Source organism: Magnolia sinica, chromosome 9, assembly GCF_029962835.1.
Source record: "Magnolia sinica isolate HGM2019 chromosome 9, MsV1, whole genome shotgun sequence".
Lineage (NCBI taxonomy): Eukaryota > Viridiplantae > Streptophyta > Magnoliopsida > Magnoliales > Magnoliaceae > Magnolia > Magnolia sinica.
This window is the reverse complement of record NC_080581.1, coordinates 85,509,210-85,529,080: the sequence shown is the minus strand read 5'-3', so window position 1 is coordinate 85,529,080 and position 19,871 is coordinate 85,509,210. Positions and strand designations below refer to the sequence as shown.

The 19,871-nt window shown below is 40.7% G+C and overlaps 3 protein-coding genes across 7 annotated transcripts; all 3 read right to left on the bottom strand.

Annotated features, from left to right (window-relative positions):
• Positions 1–431: 431 nt before the first annotated feature.
• Positions 432–19,599, bottom strand: LOC131255923 (disease resistance protein RPM1-like). 3 transcript variants are annotated; one of them, XM_058256874.1, is made up of 2 exons: positions 16,812–19,599; positions 432–641 (listed from the first exon to the last, which is right to left on the bottom strand). In XM_058256874.1, the coding sequence occupies exon 1, from the start codon at positions 19,559–19,561 to the stop codon at positions 16,832–16,834; it is 2,730 nt and encodes a 909-aa protein (XP_058112857.1). In that variant the 5' UTR covers positions 19,562–19,599; the 3' UTR covers positions 432–641; positions 16,812–16,831. The 3 variants fall into 3 exon arrangements, with proteins under 3 accessions (XP_058112857.1, XP_058112858.1, XP_058112856.1); XM_058256875.1 differs by lacking the exon at positions 432–641 and adding an exon at positions 2,163–2,643; XM_058256873.1 differs by lacking the exon at positions 432–641 and adding an exon at positions 15,033–15,353.
• LOC131255925 (AP2-like ethylene-responsive transcription factor CRL5) lies at positions 4,086–5,234 on the bottom strand. 3 transcript variants are annotated; one of them, XM_058256876.1, is made up of 5 exons: positions 5,119–5,234; positions 4,957–4,996; positions 4,440–4,831; positions 4,299–4,350; positions 4,086–4,210 (listed from the first exon to the last, which is right to left on the bottom strand). In XM_058256876.1, exons 3-5 carry the CDS (start codon positions 4,759–4,761, stop codon positions 4,183–4,185), a joined length of 402 nt encoding a protein of 133 aa, XP_058112859.1. In that variant the 5' UTR covers positions 4,762–4,831; positions 4,957–4,996; positions 5,119–5,234; the 3' UTR covers positions 4,086–4,182. The 3 variants fall into 3 exon arrangements, with proteins under 3 accessions (XP_058112859.1, XP_058112861.1, XP_058112860.1); XM_058256878.1 differs by having other exon boundaries at positions 4,099–4,210; positions 4,957–5,002; positions 5,119–5,220; XM_058256877.1 differs by lacking the exons at positions 4,957–4,996; positions 5,119–5,234 and having other exon boundaries at positions 4,099–4,210; positions 4,440–4,771; positions 4,826–4,900.
• LOC131255307 (disease resistance protein RPM1-like) lies at positions 10,290–11,520 on the bottom strand. The gene is made up of 2 exons (XM_058256006.1): positions 11,050–11,520; positions 10,290–10,955 (listed from the first exon to the last, which is right to left on the bottom strand). The coding sequence occupies exons 1-2, from the start codon at positions 11,518–11,520 to the stop codon at positions 10,290–10,292; spliced, it is 1,137 nt and encodes a 378-aa protein (XP_058111989.1).
• Positions 19,600–19,871: the final 272 nt, after the last annotated feature.

The window sequence follows — 19,871 nt, the reverse complement described above, 5'->3', positions numbered from 1 at the left end:
CCCAGATCATTGTGCCTTTCGTGCGGGTCAGAACTTACTCGATAAAGAATTTCGGTACCTTAGAACTGCTATAGTTACGTCCGCCGTTCACCGAGATTTCGGCCGGATGTCTCTCATCATAACATGAGCTTGTAAAACTATAATAGATGAAGTAGATTTTACATGAAAATCACTGTGAGCCCCACATGGCTTCATGTTGTTGCAGGAAACTCATGTCAAGTAACTTAATTACAAGGAGATGGAAAACAAACAAGGATTTCTAATTAGGAAAAGAAGAAAAAGAAGAACTAAAGATCTCCCCGTTACAAGGAGAAGAAAAATAATAGATGAAAAAGTATGCATTACTCAAGTTACCCCATCCACGATTTCCAACTCCATCTCTTAAAAAATAAAATAAAATAAAATAAAATAAAATAAAATAAATACTCCTATGGTGCTTTAGGAGCCTACAAGTCTCATGCCACAATGAACTACAACCAATACAAGCAACAACATTTTTAAGACTGGAAATAAGGAATGCCAAGGTGACAATGTCACTTATTGAGTTCTAAAATAGTAGCTAGAGAGCTAGAATGAGAGTCAAAGAGATATGACGCTTGCTCTTGATGTCCATCACTATCCACCTTCTTTGTTTGCCGGTCCTACAAAAAAAATAAAAATACAATCTTATAAGAGAAAGTTTCAATGGAATGCATCCAATCCATTGTTGGACGCAATTCTCTTCCAATAAATGTATGCTTGAAAGTAATCATGAACCAAAACATAAATGTAGGGGTGTACATCGAGTAGAACCCTCAACTCGACTCGGCTCGGCCACTAGCTGACCTTAGCTCAAACTTGGCTCGTCTCAGTCCTCGAGCCTGACTGGCCAGCTCAGCTTGGTTCGGTCAGCAGCTCAGGCCAATTCCAGCTGAGTTTGATCCAAGGTCAAGCCGACTTTGCCTGTGCAGCATTTCCACAAACACCTGGACTGCACCTTCAAAATCCCATTGTTTGTAAAACAACAGAAATGGTTTTACAGTTATTTTATCAAACACCTTTTAGGCAACATAAAATCCAGGAAAAAATGGGTATTTGTTTCATGTACATACCTTCCTTGCCACCAGCCACACTTCGTTGAGTCATTTCATCAAACATTTGATGAGCAACATCAATATCAAAGTAACCGAATCACTGAACCGGTTCGATCCGATTTCAATTCGAGCTGGGTTCAATCCAAGTTGAGTCGAGCATGGGCCAGCTCGAACTTGGCTCAAACTCATTTTCACGCTCAAAAAATCAGCTCAACTTGGCTCGAACTCAGCTTCGAACTGAGTCGAATCAAGCCTTTTCAAGTCGAGTGAGCTAACCGGGCTAGCTTGGCTCGTGTGCACCTCTGCATAAATGCATGAACTTAGAGGCACAAGGTGTGGCCCACCAACGCTTTGGACTGCACTCATTTTTGGGCACACAAGAAGGTGCACCTGTTAAAGAAGTGGATCTTGTCCGAACAATATGGTCGGCTCTATGGAATTTTGACGTTTTACCTTCCGCATGTAACAGGATCTGCAAAGGATCTCTGAAGGAAGCGGATTGCGTACCGAGTAAACTCTGTGGGGTCCATGATTAATGCATTTTATCCACTCTGTCCATCCAGTTTACTAGATAATTTTAGGTCTTAAGACTAAAAATGAAGGTATATGCAAAGCTCAAGTAGACTACACCACAGGAACAGTGTCAATTGAACGTTTACCCTTGAAAATTTCTTGGAGGCCACAGTAGTTTTGGATCAAGCTTGTATTTGTGTTTTCCATTCTTCCATGTCTGTGTGATCTTATGAACAGGTTGGATGAGTTTTCCCATCATCTATATCTGTGTGATCTTATGAACAGGTTGGATGAGAAATAAACATCACTGTGGGCCCTAGAAAGGCTTCAACGGTGGAAATTATTATTTCAACTGTTTGGTATTGTATGGTCCAATTGATCTTTGGGTATTCTTAAATTTTGGACTCAATCCTTAAAATAAGCTGGAAAAGTAGATGGACGGCATGGATAAGCCACATACATCCACTTTGTCGAGCATGACCCAAAAATGAAGCAGATCTCGAGCTTAAGTGGACCACAACAGAGGAGAGGAAATAGTGGTGATTGAAAGCCAACCGTTGAGACCTTCTTAGGGTCCACGTAATGTTTATTTATTATCTAACGTATTGATAAGGTCACATAAATCTGAACGAAGGGAAAAGACAAATATCAGATTGATCCAAAACTTTTTTGTAGCTTGCAAGAAGTATTTTAATGGTGGGCATTCAATCACCACTGTTTACTGTGTGTGGTCCACTAAAACTCTTGATCTACTTAATTTTTGGACTCATGCCTTAAAATGAGCTGGAAAAACGGATGAACGCAATGGATAGAACACATACATCAGGTGGACCCCACAGCGCCCAACACCACCCAATCCGCTTCCATGTTAAATGTGCATACCATCTGAACTGTGCATCAAGTAAAAGAAACCCATGGTGAAAGGATGCCCCAGGATCATGCCTATCTAATCACCTGGAGGGCCATGCCCTAAAATGAATGGTCAAAACGGATGAATAGCTTAGATATAAGGAACATACAAAGTTTACTCCATATAATTTTAGAGGAACCGGCCTCCCTGAAACAACAGTAAAAATTTCATTTAAAAAAGAAAAGATAAAGAAATGCAATTTAAAAAAAAAGAAGAAAAGCAACAGACAGAACTAAAATATAAAGTGTAAATAGGAAGGAGGGAATCCACTAACTCTTCAGAATCATGACAAATCCCGATAAGTATTTGTCTGAGTGTCTATATATCGTATGAGTGGGATGTGGCGAATGGAATCCACTAACTCTTCAGCTCCATCCTTTCTGAGCCCCTTCAAGAAAGCCTCCGACATACCACACAGGTAGAGTTCTTTGAGGTTAGTGACGTGTTCGAGCCACAACGGCGCCTCCACTAATTCTTCGCAATGTCTAATATATAGCTCTTCAAGGCTAGACATTGCTCCCTTCTCCACCCTCATATTCTTCAACCCGCTCAACTCAAAGAGCCATAATTTCTTAAGTCTTGGATATCCTCTTCCCTCGCAACATAACTCTTCTCCATCATAAGCTCGAACTAGTACAAGTTCCACCAAATTGGGCAGTGATGGAAGGGCTTTGAGTGGATCATCCCTCAATCTGGACCATATCAGAGCAACTAGTACCAGATTATGAAGCGAGGCAACCCATTCAGGCAACTTCTCCAAACGCCCTATCAAATTTAGACTCCAAAGAGGTAGCGGAGGATGTGATAACACTACACCAAAATCGTCATTTAGGAACGGTTTTAAACCGTCCCTAAATGCTTTAGGAACGGTTTAATACCGTTCCTAAAAGAGGGCTGTAGAAATTCAGGAACGGTTCAAAACCATTTTGGGTACCATTTTAGGAATGGTTTTAAACCGTTCTGGTGCCAACAGTTACATTTTAGGCAGATTTAGAAACGGTTTTGAATGCTTATTAATGTTGCCAATGGTCAGATTTTAGGATGGAATTTTAATAGCAATTTTAAACCCCTTTGTTCATTGTATGAGAGAGAGAGAGAGAGTGGGGTATGTAATCTACTTGTATTATATGCCAGATAATTAGACAAATAGAAGAAAAAGACAATAGAATGATTCACACACATAATAATCTTTAACCACAGATTGTGATAGCAACTAATAACTGTCTCTGCAGCTAACCAATCAATACAAAATCCACCAACCACATCCATCCAACCGTCCACCAATCTACTTCAACATCCTGTCCCTCCATCAATATACCCCACCCAAGATAAGTACAAAATACAACATACAAGATCTCCCATTCCCAATTTTTTAATTCCATTTATGTCCTTCTCTGCTCCTGGAATCTTCTCGGTACCCCTTCCAGGGAAACATCAAATGCATCCTTCATACCGGCCAACCCCTCTTTGGGGGTGGTGTACACAAACTTCGGTATATACTCAACTATCTTATCTTTCATCCTCTTCACTCTTTCCTCTCCCAGCCCTTCCAAAACGGCTCGAATTGAGGTTCCGTTGTTCACAGCCCTTCTATCAATGAAAACCACTTGTACTGCAGGTAGGCTATACGCCTCCAGAAGAAAACCGGGATCGAACCGGCAATCATACAGTCGAAGATGGACCGTCTCATGAAGCTATCACCTCGCGGCTGTACCTATAAACGTGTTGAAGGAAACTAAACGTGTCAAAAGTACATATGGACATATATCTAACCATAGGGAAATTAGATTTGTGTGCTTTACCTATAAAGGCTGCTCTCTGATAACTCTGGGCTCTTCAACTTTGGCATCACTCCTTCCATCAACAAAGAGATAGACATGACTTTATTTTTAGAAGCTATTTAAAAGAAACTGAAAGGAAGAAATGGAAGAAGAGAAGCATACCTTCACCTTGTTGTGATCTTGTAAGAGCTTCCATGATACAAAGGTTGCCATCAGATTTCAGTGGCATTACAGACAACTGGGAGTAAAGGGCCCCACCTTGTGTTTTCATCTGAGGAGGAGCTACAAAGAAGCTGGTTGGAACTGCAGGAGAAACAGCAGCCGCAGCTTGTGTTTGATGATAATGATGATGATGTTGATGACGATGGTGGTAATGATGATGATGCAGATGTGGGTCTGTAGATGCATCCATGTTCATGTGAGGAGAGAGTGAGAAACCCAACCAGTTATTGTTATCATTATCATTATCATTCATGCCCTTCATCTCTCTCTCTCTCTCTCTCTCTCTCTCTCTCTCTCTCTCTCTCTAAAGAGAGTTAGATTCCTACCAGGATCTGTTGTTGCAAGGAATCCCAATCATTGGAAAACACAAAGACAAACCACATATCTTAGCAGTCAGGCCAACAATTCAAAAAACTCAACCAAAAAACAAGAGGAGAGAAAGAGGGCTCCTACTGACCTTGTAACACCTCTATACTGTGATACTGAGTCTCCTTTAACTTTGCCTATAACATTGAATGTAAATACAAGGCCGTATTAAAAATCTGTAAGAGGATGCTAGCAAAATTGAGACTAAAAATTGTAGCTACTAAAAGGATTCTATAGAACTAAAGAAACTTACTTCTGCAACAATTTCAGCAGACGTTATTCCAGTTTCTTCTCTTAATTCTCAAAGGGCTGCAGCTCTTGGTTCTTCACCATCTTCGATACCACCCTACACAAAGAAATGCCAAACCTGTATTGAATTGTGCAGAATTCAAAGTTTAAATTATCTAACCAGATATCAGTATCATTGGCCACATTGGTCTTCAAAAACAATATTTTCAACCATGAAACAGTCCATCAATAGTTTAAATTTGTTGTAAGTTGACTGATTACTTTAAAAAAAATAAAAGGTGTTTCAATGATTTACATTAGTAGATACAGGCCTGTAAAAATAAAAGTAATAATAAATTATGAACGTAGAATTTATGTAAAAACAGAGTGGTAGGAAAATAAAAGCACACATTAGAAGGAAATCTCCTTACCCCAAATAAAGATTCAAGCTTGTTCTTCACCAGGTAGTACTCCTGTTTTAATATTAGGAAAATAAAAGCACATATTAGAAGGAAATCTCCTTACCCCGAATAAAAGCACACATTAGAAGGAAATCTCTCAATCATGCTTGTGTTTTAATATTCAAAAACATCACATATTTTACTTTCTTTTATAAAATGTTACAAATTTGTAACGAGCAACGAGTTCTTTACGCCAAGAGTACAACTTGCATGGCTGCATTCTCTCTACACACTAAGGGTCCACCAGTTGATTGTAGATTCTCCGACTGAACCGAATCCATATGTTGCTGCTGTAATAAAGTTCCACACCATGTGTTTTATACGATAATTGAAAAAAAAATTATTACTATTTAAATTTTAAAAAGAAGGATTTAAATGAAAATTGACCTGAATCGTCTCTTTGATACCCCCAATTTGGTCCGTAAGAAAATTTATTTTGGACTTAACCTATGTTTGTCCATCCATGCTTTGTTACTTAATGACGACATTCTGCAACAAATGAGATAATCAAGTCAATTTTGATGTTCAAATGATGGTTGGACCCTACTGACTAAATGTGTTTAAAGTGAATAAACAAATTCTGATGCATTCTTTAGTGAAATAAAACAAGTTTTCTATTTCCATTTTCAATCGCAAGTATGATAACAAACTAAAATAATAAAAAAAAAAAAAACACTATGTCTCTTTTTTAGACTCAACGGGCAGATTTGGTAGTTCCACGCTAGGACCCTTAGGTCGACGTGAAAGCGAGCTCCAAAGGAGCTACCGCTCAGAGAGCACAGGTAGAGGTGTTTCCTCTTCTACCAAACGGGCTGTTGTTCTAAAGAAATTTAAACTAAACAATAGAACCATAAACAAGGTTTTGATACCAATTTCAAGAGAATATAAATGAAGTGACAAAATATAAATTAAGCATACCAAATTCAATATTGAATCCATTAAACAAAACAATAGAACCGTAAACAAGGAGAACTGTAAACAAGGCTCTAATACCAATTTCAAGGGGATGAACGGGAGTAAAAGAGAGAGTAAAGGCAAAAGTAATGTATAACTACAAATATATTTACATGAAGTAATAAAAATATAAATTAACCAAGACTATAGGTAAGCACATAATTATACCTAATTCAGCAGGTTCTTATCTACAACAAGAGAAGTGGACTTCAAAAAATATGATTATATTCTTGAAACAAAACAATACAGATATATGGTTTCTGATGGCCATCAAGATGAAAAATATGAGACACAGAAAATGGATAAATTGGATGCCATAAAATGTCAAGGTGGGCCCCACATGTTGATCCGTCCTCATTTCATACTGGCTTGTTCTAGCATCGTGAGGGAACTACTAAAATATTCAAAGCATAACCTCAAGGATCTGTAATTAGAGTCTATCATGGCTCATATGATTGTAATTAGGGATTAGGGAGCAGCACTTGTGTGTAAAAAATGAGTCGGGTTGCCGGATTTTAGCCTGATAATTTATTAATTAAGATCAATAATACATTCAAAAAAAGATCGATAATACATATGGGCCACAAGCGTGAGAGAAAGGCTGACCGCTGATCCATGTTAAGATGTACACATGTACTTACTTGATGAGTGTTGCAACTTGATTTTCAAGGTGAGCGCTAACGCATGTAAGGCCAGACAAATCCAACCGTCAACTTCCTCCACCTACATAAACATTTCTGTTAAAAGAACCAATGCCCTAGTGTGATGTATTAAGTGAAAACCCATTCCTTCAAAATGCCCAGAATTTATCCATTTGCATCAATTCCCTTCTAGGACCTCAGGGATGTTTCAAATGGAAGTTGTGAACACTTGTTTGTTGAAATAGGACTGTTGGATTTTCCCCCATTGTTAACCATCCAATAAATGTCCACCAATCCAATAGTCAAATAATCAAACAAGCTTAATTTTTATTCATGATACATCTACTGGGAACGCCATAATTTGGACGGCATAATTTGACTTGTATGCCTTGTGTGCCATTGTAAATAATCAAAATACCATGAAAATAAACCCAAGTATACAGATGCCTAACAAGGTACAGAGAATTGAACCTGGACTACCATGGGTCAATGCTAACTTTGTCCTGCATTCTCTACTATTGATTTCTCTGAAAAATAAAAATTTAGAGTCAAAATCTATCAAACAACAACGGGATACAATCTCAGTGAGGTCGAGTCACGGCCACAACCAAGTTTCCCAGTGATGCAGCTAAAAATCTCAGCAAGTCAGAGTTCACTCCCTCGAGTTTCGAGTCCAGTCAGTGAGTTTTTGAACTGTGCAATAAAAAATGCCAGGAATTGATATATCCAAAGGCCTTTGTAGAAAAATTCTAAGAGAACAGTGAGGTCTCTACTATTTTAGCTAAAGGATATTTGGACCTACTTATCCAACCAGAATGGTGGTCTGAGCTTTATATCATGTTTTTAATTTAAAAGGGACCAAGTGAAGTGAATAATGAAATCAAACTCCTAATTACAAGAAATATCAGCCCCATGCACTTAAAGGTTGCATTTCCATGTCCTGATTTTTCTGCCCAGGCAGGATGCTTTTCCCCCCAAATCAACATCCCCAGTGTTTCACGTCTAACCTGAATATGGATACTGATTTGGCGCACACAAGGCTGAAAAATGGGACCTTTGATAACGCAGTTTCAAAAAACTTGCACCACTCCAAGTGTCAGAAGGAACAAATAGCCATCTTTTAAGCCAAAAATTCCCATCGATTTGCAATTTAGATGACAACCAAATGCATCATGATTGTCTAAGAGGACCACAACTAACTTTCCTACCTCTCCCCAGACATGATTGAAGAAAAGTATAGTGTCTGCCTCATCAGTTAGTCACAACAGCCAGCAGGGTTGCAGTTTAAATTAACATGCTCAAGGTTGAAACTGTCATCCCAGTCTACCACTTCATTTTTCTTTTACCAATTCCAAGTCCACATTCTCCTTGTTGTGGCAGATTAACTACTATAGTCTACAGTATGTATTAGTAATGGAACAAAAAAAAAAAAAAAAAAAAAAAATCCAGTTTAATGCAGCGTTTGAAACCCAAACTGGACCAGAGAGTCCTAGTCAAGACCAGTTGGGAAATCCAGATCAACTAAGGTGTTCATTTGCTTTCTTTTAAAAAGAAAAATAACTCTATCAGGTAGAGTTCGATCCAACAACCTCTAATTCAAAAATAATTGCCAAGCCAATGGTAGATATGTATTATTCGTTATCCTTTTAGTTACTTTCTTCTAACTCGAGTAGATTTCCAGATTGGATAAAAACAGTCTGAAAACCCCACAAAATGCAAAACTACATGTTCATAAACATTTATAAATACACTAAAACAAATATCTATCGGAAGATTATAACATGCACATTCATGATGAGAGATTATAAAAGACGTCATTTCAATTTCATGGAGTAAGCAGACGTCACATTACCTTCTTCCGCAGATTCAAATGCACGACTGCATCTTTCAAATAAGAGGAAATGCAGGGAGAGGGTTGTTGCAGGGAGAGGGAGATCGAGAGAGAGAGGGTCAAGATCGGAAGAGGGAGAAGGAGATCGAGGGAGAGGGAGATTGAGGGAGAGGGAGAGAGAGAGAGAGAGAGAGAGAGAGAGAGAGAGAGAGAGAGAGAGAGAGAGAGAGAGAGAGAGAGGCTTGAGATCGGGAGAGGGAGATCGAGAGAGAGGGTTGAGATCGGGAGAGAGGGTTGAGATCGGGAAAGGGCGATCGAGAGAGAGGGTTGAGATCGGGAGAGGGAGATCGAGGGAGGGAGATTGAGGGAGATTGGGAGAGGGAGATCGAGGGAGATTGAGAGAGGGAGAGGGAGAGGGAGAGGGAGACGCAGATGGTGATGGCGTAAGGAAATGAGGGATTTAGGGCGTTTTGGCGTAAGGAAATGAAGAAAAATATTCGGTAGTCTACGGTATATACAGTAACGTGGCTCTCGGGCCATGTGGGATCCACTCAGAGGTTACTAATAGAATCCATTCCGTCCATTTGTTTCAAAATAAAACAATAAAGCATAATAATAATAAATAAGAACATCAAACACTCAATTAGGACACACCAATAAAAAAATGGAAACAACAGAGTATAACAACAACTAGCCGAGTACGGTTCATTACCGTTTCAGATCGGAAACGGCGCTAAGCCGTTTCTAAACCAAACATCCAGCCGTACCAGATACACGATTTTGGTGTAGTGTAAAGAATGTAGGTCGAGAACCTCCTCCTCAGCCATTGATATCACAGAAAAGGAGTGAAGGTGAATCATCTTCTCAATGGAAGTGCATAAATCATTCCCATCTTCCACTCTTAGCTTCATAATGCCTAACCTCCTCAGTTGGGTGAGATTCCCCAGCTCTCTAATGATGCCGCTCCCTGCCTCTATATGTGCCAACTTCTGTAGGGATCTCATACTCCCCATTCCAGCAGGCACCTTAATTCCATCTACACTATTATATGGCAAATAAAACCTGTGACAATAGCGGTAAACCACAAGGTGGCAAAGGCACTTGAGCTTGAGAACCGCAATGGGCAATTCACGTACGAAAGTGCCCTTAAGATTCAATGTTTCTAAGTTCTTTAGCCTCCCCAACGAACGAGGAAGCTTCTTGATCTTTGTATGCTTCAAGCTTAAGTATCTCAAATGCAACAAGCTTGTGAGATCATCAGGAAAGATTTCCATGGACGTGTTTTCAAGATCAACCACCTTCAACAACCTTAAGCCGGAAAATGAAGTGATTGCAGGGGCATTAGATAGTCCTTCGCACCAAAAATGAACAACGAGCGAAGGCAGGAGAAGGCATCAAAATTTGGAAAATTCTCATCTTTATAAATGGACAGACGCCGGATTCTGTTACAAGGCATTGTGTTCTCTTCAACAGAAGATGCAAAGAAATGCTCCTCCCCGAATTTTGGAATAATCATCTCCCGCACAAAATCATGGATGCGACAAGTGACCACCTTCCCATTTAATTTCCATTCTGCCACGTGAACCAGATTTCTAGTGATGAGCTCATTGAGGTAACCTTCAGCAACCTCTTCCTTTGACCTGCCTACTTTTCTTTCTACAAAACCCTCAGCTATCCATAGGCGAATTAGTTTCACACGCTTAATCGGATAGTCTTCAGGGAAAATTCTCAAATACAAGAAGCATGATTTCAGGTAGTAAGGCAAGTCATTGAAACTGAGCAATAATATTTTCCTCAATCTTCTAAGAGGGCCATCATTCTCAAACTCCAATCCAAGGCTACGGTGAATCATCTCCCACTCGACATTCGTCTTGCCGGATAGAAGACTACCTAATGTGACAACTGCAAGCGGTAATCCTCCGCATTTATCTACAAAGCGACTGGAATGCCTTCTTGCAAAAGAGGGACCAAGCCTCTGTTGCATGCAGAGGTTGGAGATTGTAGATGAGATCGGAGGGTCCAATGCAAGAAGATGATGCGACGTCACCTTTGCGCGTAGTGATGATTACCCTGCTACCATATTCGTTATCGGGCAATGCATTGCCTATGAAATTCCATACGGCTGCCTCCCATACATCATCAAGAACAAGTACATACCTTTTGATCTGCAAATAGCTCCGTAGCACTCGTATGAGCTCGTCCTGTGTCATCGCGTCTAAACCTTGGGGAGATGGATCTTCCTTCGCCTTGAAGAATTGCTTTATCATGCTTCGAAGCAGTTCCGCCGCTTCAAACAATTGCGAGACAGTGATCCAAGCATATGTTTCAAAATATTTCTTCACCTGTTGGTCATCATAGACTTTCTTTACCAGAGTGGTCTTGCCAAGGCCACCCATCCCGACCACTGAAATCGTCAAAAGTCTTGAATCTTCATCGACCAACCATTCAATCAATTGACTCCTTGGCACATCGATGCCCACAAGATCAGCTTCCTCAATGAAAAGAGCTTTCAGTCGAGGATCATACCATTGATCACTCATTTTTTTGGAGCTTGAAGTTTGCTCTATACTATCCAGAGAGTAAGCATCTTTTCTTTCTTTAATCTTACTGACTCGGGTTTTGATATCTCGTATCGATGATGCAGTCTTATGGCGCACCATAAACTGCTTGATGAGTATATGAAGAAAATCGATGCATCCCCGAGTACCCTGCTGCTCTTGTGCTTGGCTGAGCATGAAATCGTCGAGAACATCCTCAACGTCGTAAGCCACTTCTCATATTTGTTTCATGCCTTCATCGGTATCTTGTCTTGCATCGGCATCCTTTAAGGCGGATCTGATGCTTTCAAACTCATTTATGAGTTCACGGACTTCTCCGCGGACCCCCTTCAAAGACCGCACTCCATTCACCAGCAAAGGCCACAAGTATTGTATTAAGAAGTCCACAGCACTCTCTGCCATTTCTTTTTCTTCTCTGTGCTACTTAACGTTTCCTTAGCTTTCAAAGTCCATCACACCTATTTGACAAGGAAAAGGAAATTATCTTCAATTATTTAACAGAATGGCATCCTCCTCTCAATCTCTACTTTTTCTTTTATTAATATTTAATGCTGGCACATGAATAGTATGGAAAACCTAATGGATGGTCAAGATTGATGAATGTCTGACTAGACTATCATGTACGGAAACGGATTGCCTACTCCCCATGCCACCAGCCAATGGCTGGTGGTCGGTGCTTTGTGGGCCCCACCATGATATATGTGTTTCATCCATGCGGTCCATATATTTTTATAGATCATTTTATTTTATGAAACCAAAAATTAGATATATCCCAGTCTCAAGTGGACCACATTACAGGAAACAGTGTTGAATGAACTTTGACCATTAAAAACTTATTGGGGGCCATAAAAGTTTTGGATCAAGCTGATCTTTGTTTTTTCCCTTCATCTGGGTCTGTATGACCTAAACAACAGATTGGATGTCAAATAAACAGTACAGTGGGCCATGGGAGGATTTTAATGGTGGATATCCAATCATCATTGTTTTCCTGCAGTGTGGTCCAACTGAGATTTATATCTCTCTCATTTTTGGTATACAACCCTCAAATGATATGTAAAAATGGATGAACGGAATGGATGAAATACATACATCATGGTAGGTCCCACAGAGCACCGACCATCAGCCGCGGGGCTGGTGGCAGGAGAGTAGCCAATTCGTTCCCATCATGTACGCTGCTGGCGCACATCAGTCTTCCTGCTTTTCACCATATATTGTCATACGTTGACATCGTCAAATGTATCCGGATCCTCTGCTTGCCAGCTTGCCACAAATAGGAAATCCGATCGAGCCGCATCATCACACACTGCATTTAATGCAGCCGTGCTGACCATGTAAGTGATGATGTGATCAATCAGGATGAAGGACAACAGAAATTTACGGTCCGTGACAAGCAGCTCAACTCGAGCTGAGTCATGAGCTCACTCAAACTCAGCTGGGTCAAGTCCGAACCCTGTTTGTCATTATAGCAAAAGAAGAGGAAGAGAGGAAGGAGAAAGGAAGAAGAGGGAGAGGGAGAGAAACGAGAGAGTAGGGAGAGTGGATCGGGCTGCCGAGTGGGGTGCAATTCACATCGAGACGAGTCGAGTCAATAGTTGTATGGCTGACTTGCTCAACCCAGTTGAGTCGAGTTAGGATGTTGGCTATGGGTTGGGCCTAGTCTAGCCCATCCACTCTACTGGACATAGTAGGAAAGAAAAGAAAAGAAAACGAAATGAAGAAAATAGAAGGAAAGAGAAGGAGAGGAAGAAAAAGTAGAATCGAAGAAGATGAGAGAAGATGTTGGCTTTCGGCTCCTAACCATAATGTTTATTTTTCCATCCAGCTTGTTGATAAGGTTGCACGTGTCTAGACCAAGGGAAAATACAAATATCAACTTGATCTAAAACTTTTGTGGCCCCTAATAAGTTTTTAATGGTCAAGAGATTTTGGATCTGCTTCATTTTTGGGACCATGCTCTAAATTAGCTAGAAGAATTAATGGACTGAGTGGATAGATAACACATATATCAAGGTGGGCCCATGGTAAAGGATTCACCCACTAAGCTGTTACCCGGACTCCCCTAATCCGTGCCCATTAAAATCTCGATGGGACACACCAACTGCAGCAATGTAAAATTGCACCTAAAAACCAACTAGCTTGTCAGGTCTCTTTGTATTTCTTAATCAGTCTGATTTTTGTACAATCCGTCCAACTCGGTGAGTTACTGTTGATGAGCCGGTTTGACAAATGGTGCATACACACACACAAAATTATGATTAGCATGTCATCCCCATCGTTCACTTTGGTTTAAATCACATGAGTTGTGTATTTGGGAGATCTTAGAATCAAGGATCACAACCAATGGACGGAGTGGATTACACGTATAAAACATGTGGCCACAGAAGAACTTATAGGTTTTACTTGTCGCGCTATAGTAGAGGGACTTCAGTCTCTCCAATCCAACTCCCGTGGAATTCTTAACGCACGACATAGATTTGCTCGAGAGAGGAAAGCGACAAAAAACCAAAAAAAAAACAAAAGAGAGATTTCCTCTTAATATAGAGAGTTCCTGCAACACGAAGCCCCGTGGGGCACACTGATGTCCATCTGAAAATCCACTCTATCCATCACAGCAAATCATGTTACCTTGAGAGCACAAAAATAAACTACTTCCGAGACAAACCACAAGAAATAGTAGGGACTGAATGCCCATAGATTTTTTGGATAAGCCAGATATATGTATTTTCCTTTCGTTCTGATCGGAATCATCTTTTGAATGGATTGGATGGCTTATAAACATCATGATAGTGTGGGTGTTTGCATCCTACTTTTTGGTGTGGTGTGACACACCTGCGTCTTCTCCCTTCTTCCTTTGAACTCGAGGGGCAATCTCTGTCTGGACCGAGGAAACATTTGCACGCCTCTACCTTTTAAAAGGCCTACACCCCATTGAAACTCTCAACTTGAGATTGTCCCTTGGCCCGTAGGTCTTGACACAAGGTTATAATTCTAATTCTTCCAGAGTGGTATCTCACTGATGGCTCCCCCTCCCCAGAAGGAGGCCTTCTAAGCCCTCCAGCCAAGCTGCACAGGAAAGGCCCAAAGCCAATCCTAGAGAACTGTAAAGCTTCATAGGGTCTTTCTGTCCAGGTGCGGTTAGCCCGCATCTTCACAGGCATGTCTATTTCATCGCGCCTCTCTCCCATGAGCCTCTCTCCCATACAGTACCTAGATCATTATGCCTTTCGTGCGGGTCGGAACTTACCCGAGAAAGAATTTTGGTACCTTAGGACCGTTATAGTTACGGCTGCCGTTCACCGAGATTTCGGTTGGATGTCTCTCATCATAACATGAGATTGTAAAACCAATGGATGAAGTAGATTTTACATGAAAATTGATGTAAGCCCTACATGGCTTGGTGTTGCAGGAAACTCACGTCAAGAACTTATAAGGAGATGGAAAACAAACAAGGATTTTTGAATTAGAAAAAGAAAAAAGGAAGAACTAAAGATCTCTCAATTACAAGGAGAAGAAAAATAATTGATGAAAAAGTATGCATTACTCAAGTTATCTCCATCCACAAATTCCAGCTCTATCTCTAGAAAAAAAAAAAAAAAATACTCCCATGATGCTTCAAGAGCTTACAAGTATCAGATGACAATGAACTACGACCAATACAAGCAACAACATTTTTAAAACTCCAAATAAGGAATGCCTAAGTGACAATGTCACTTATTGAATTCTAAAATAGTAACTTGAGAGCTAGAAGGAGAGTCAAAGAGATATGACGCTTGCTCTTGATGTCCACCACCAACTACCTTCTTTGTTTGCAGGTCCTACAAAAAATACAATCATATAAGAAAAAAGTTTCAATGGAATGCATCCAATCCCTTGTTGGACGCAATCCACTTCAAATAAATGCATGCTTGAAGGTAATCATAAACCAAAACATAAATGAATGAACTTAGAGGCACATGGTGTGGCCCACCAACGCTTTGGACTGCACTCATTTCTGGGCACATGAGAAGGTGCACCTGTTATAAAGAACTTGTCCGTACAATATGGTGGGCTCTATAGAATTTTGGAAACCTTCTGCATGTAACGGGATTTGGGGAGAATCTCTAAAGGAAGCCGATTGTGTACTGAGTAACACTCTGTGGGGTCCCCCGTGATTTATGTATTTTATCCACTTTATCCATCTATTTTACCATATAATTTTGGGTCTTACGACTAAAAATGAAGTATATGCAAAGATCGAGTAGACTACACCACAGGAAACCATGTGAATTGAACGTTTGCCGTTGAAAATTTCTTGAGAGCCATTGAAGTTTTGGGTCAAGCTTGTATTTGTGTTTTCCCTTCATCCATGTCTGTGTAGTCTTATGAACAGGTTGGATGATAAATAAACATCACTGTGGGCCCTAGAAAGGTTTCAGCCGTGGAAATCATCAAATATTCCAACTGTTTCCAATGACATGGCCCACTTCATCTTTAGATATGCTTAAATTTTGGGCTCAACCCCTAAAATAAGCTGGAAAAGTGGATGGATGGCATGGATAAACCACGTACATCTACTTTGTAGAGCATGGACCCAAAACTGAGGCAGATCGGAAGCTTAAGTGGACCACAAAAGAGGATAGCGGTGATTGAAAGCCAACCGTTGACACCTTCCTAGGGTCTACGTAATGTTTATTTAACATCTAAGCGTGTTGATAAGGTCACATGGGACCTGAAGGAAGAAAAAAGACAAATAACAGATTGAGCCAAAACTTTTTCGTGGCATGCAAGAAGTATTTAAGTATTTTAATGGTGGGCATTCAATCATCACTGTTTACTGTGTGTGTCCACTAAAATTCTTGATTACTTCATTTTTGGGCTAATGCCTTAAAATGAGCTGGCAAAACGGATGGACGCCATGAATGGAACACATACATCACGGTGGACCCCACTGAGCCCAACACCACCCAATCCGCTTCCATGTTAAATGTGCGTACCATCTCTGACCTGTGCATCAAGTAAAAGAAACCCATGGTGATGGGATGCCCCAGAATCATGCCTATCTAATCACCTGGACGGCCATGCCTTAAAATGAAGGTCAAAACGGATGAATAGCTTAGATATAAGGCAGAAACAAAGCTTAGATATAAGGCACATACAAAACAACTGTAAAAATGCCATTTAAAAAAAGAAAAGAAAAAAGAAAATGCAAGTAATTTAAAAAAAAAAAAAAAAAAAACAACAGGTAACAAAAATATAAAGTGTAAATAGGAAGAAGGGAAATATAAAGCATTCACCTGACAACTGCTCTTCAGAATCATGACAAATCCCATTGAGTGTATGTCTGAGTGTCTATATATCGTATGAGTGGGATGTGGCGAATGGAATCCACCAACTCTTCAGCTCCATCCTTTCTGAGCCCCTTCAAGAAAGCTTCCGACATATCATACAGGTAGAGTTTTTTGAGGTTAGTGACGTGTTCGAGCCACAGCGGCGCCTCCACTAATTCTTCGCAACGTCTAATATATAGCTCTTCAAGGCTAGACATTGCTCCCTTCTCCACCCTCACATTCTTCAACCCGCTCAACTCAATGAGCCGTAATTTCTTAAGTCTTGGATATCCTCTACCCTCGCAACATAACTCTTCTCCATCATAAGCTCGCCTTAGAGAAAGTTCCACCAACTTGGGCAGTGATTGAAGGGCTTTGAGTGGATCATCCCTCAATCTGGACCACGTCAGATGAACTACTACCAGATTATGAAGCGAGGCAATCCATTCAGGCAACTTCTCCAAACGCCCTCCCAAATATAGACGTTGAAGATGCAGCGGAGGATGCGATAAAGAATGCAGGTCGAGAACCTCCTCCTCATCCATTGATGTCACACAAAAGGAGTGAAGGTGATTCATCTTCTCAATGGAAGTGCATAAATCATTCCCATCTTCCACTCTTAGCTTGATAATGCCTAACCTCCTCAGTTGGGTGAGATTCCCCAGCTCTCTAATGATGCCGCTCTCTGCCTCTATATGTGCCAACTTCTGTAGGGATCTCATGCTCCCGACTCCAGCAGGCACCTTAATTCCATCTACACTATTAAATGGCCTGTAAAAGCTCTCTGCCATATAGGAATAAGCCAGAAGGTGCCGTAGGTGCTGGAGCTTGAGAATCTCCACCGGCAACTCACATACGAAAGTGCCCTTAAGATTCAATGTTTCTAAGTTCTTTAGCCTCCCCAACGAACTTGGAAGCTTCTTGATCTTTGAATTCTCCAAGCTTAAGTATCTCAAAAGCAACAAGCTTGTTAGATCATCAGGAAAGATTTCCATGGACGTATTTTCAAGATCAACCACCCTCAACAACCTTAAGCTGGAAAATGAAGTGATTGTAGGGGCATTAGATAGTCCTTCTGCACCAAAAATGAACAATGAGCGAAGGCAGGAGAAGGCATCAAATTTTGGAAAATTCTCATCTTTATAAATGGACAGACGCCGGATTCTGTTACAAGGCATTGTGTTCTCTTCAACTGAAGATGCAAAGAAATGCTCCTCCATGAATTTTTTAATAATCATCTCCCGCACAAGATCATGGATGCGACAAGTGACCACCTTCCCATATAATTTCCATTCTGCCACGTGAACCAGATTTCTAGAGATGAGCTCATTGAGGTAACCTTCTGCAACCTCTTCCTTTGACCTGCCTTCTTTTCTTTCTACAAACCCCTCGGCTATCCATAGGCGAATTAGTTTCATACGCTTAATCGGATAGTCTTCGGGGAAAATACTCAGATACAAGAAGCATGATTTCAGGTAGTAAGGCAAGTCATTGAAACTGAGCAATAATATTTTCATCATTCTTCTAAGACTGTCATCGCTTTCAAACTCTGGTCCAAGGCTACGGTGAATCATCTCCCACTCGTCATACGTCTTGCCGGATAGAAGACTACCTAATGTGACAACTGCAAGCGGTAATCCTTCGCATTTATCTACAAAGCTTCTCGAAAACTCCTCCAATTCAGGAGGGCAATTATTCTTCTCATGCGAGTGGAATGCCTCCTTGCAAAAGAGAGACCAAGCCTGTGTTGGATCCAGAGGCTGAAGATGGTAGATGGGAGCAGAGGGTCGGAAGCAAGAAGATGATGCGACGTCACCTTTGCGTGTAGTGATCATTACCCTGCTACCCTTTTTGTTTTTGGGGAATGCATCGCCTATGTCATTCCATACGTCTGCCTCCCATACATCATCAAGAACAAGTAAATACCTTTTGTCCTGCAAGTTGCTCCATAGCTCTTGTATGAGCTCGTCATGTGGCATTGCGTCTAAACCTGGGGGAGATGGATCTTCCTTCGCCTTGAAGAATTGCTTTATCATGCTTCGAAGCTGTTCCTCTGCTTTGAACGATTGCGAGACAGTGATCCAAGCATATGTTTCAAAACATTTCTTCACCCGTTGGTCATCATAGACTTTCTTTACCAGAGTGGTCTTGCCAAGGCCACCCATCCCGACCACTGAAATCGTCAAAAGTCTTGAATCTTCATTGACCAACCGTTCAATCAATTCCTTTCTTGGCACATCGATGCCCACAAGATCAGCTTCCTCAACAAAAAGAGCTTTCGGTCGAGGATCCTTTTTTTTGGAGTTTGAAGTTTGCCCCGTACTATCCAGAGAGTAAGCATATTTTCTTTCTTTAATCTTACTGACTCGGGTTTTGATATCTCGTATCGATGATGCAGTCTTATGGCGCACCATAAACTGCTTGATGAGTATACAAAGAAAATCGATGCATCCCTGCTGCTCTTGTGCTTGGCTGAGCATGAACTCGTCGAGAACATCTTCAACGTCATAAGCTACTTCTCTTATTTGTTTCACCCATGTCTTGAGGCCTTCATCGGTATCTTGTCTTGCGTCGGCATCCCTTAGGACGGATTTGATGCTTTCAAACTCATTTATGAGTTCGCGGAGTTCTCCATCGACCCCCCTCAACAACTGCACTTCATCCACCAGCAAAGGCCCAAAGTGTTGTATTAAGAAGTTCACAGCACTCTCCGCCATTTCTTTTTCTTCTTCCCTCTGATACTAAACGTTTAGCTTTCAAAGTCCATCACACCTATTTGGCAAGGAAAAGGAAAACTATCTTCAATTATTTAACTATTTAACAGGATGGCATCCTCCTCTCAATCTCTACTTTTTCTTTTATTAATATTTAAAATTGGCTCATGAATAGAATGGAAAACCTAATGGATGGTCAAGATTGATGAATATCTGACTAGACTATCATGTACGGAAACGGATGGGCTACTCCGCATGCCACCAGCCAATGACTAATGGTCGGTGCTTTGTGGGCCCGACAATGATGTATATG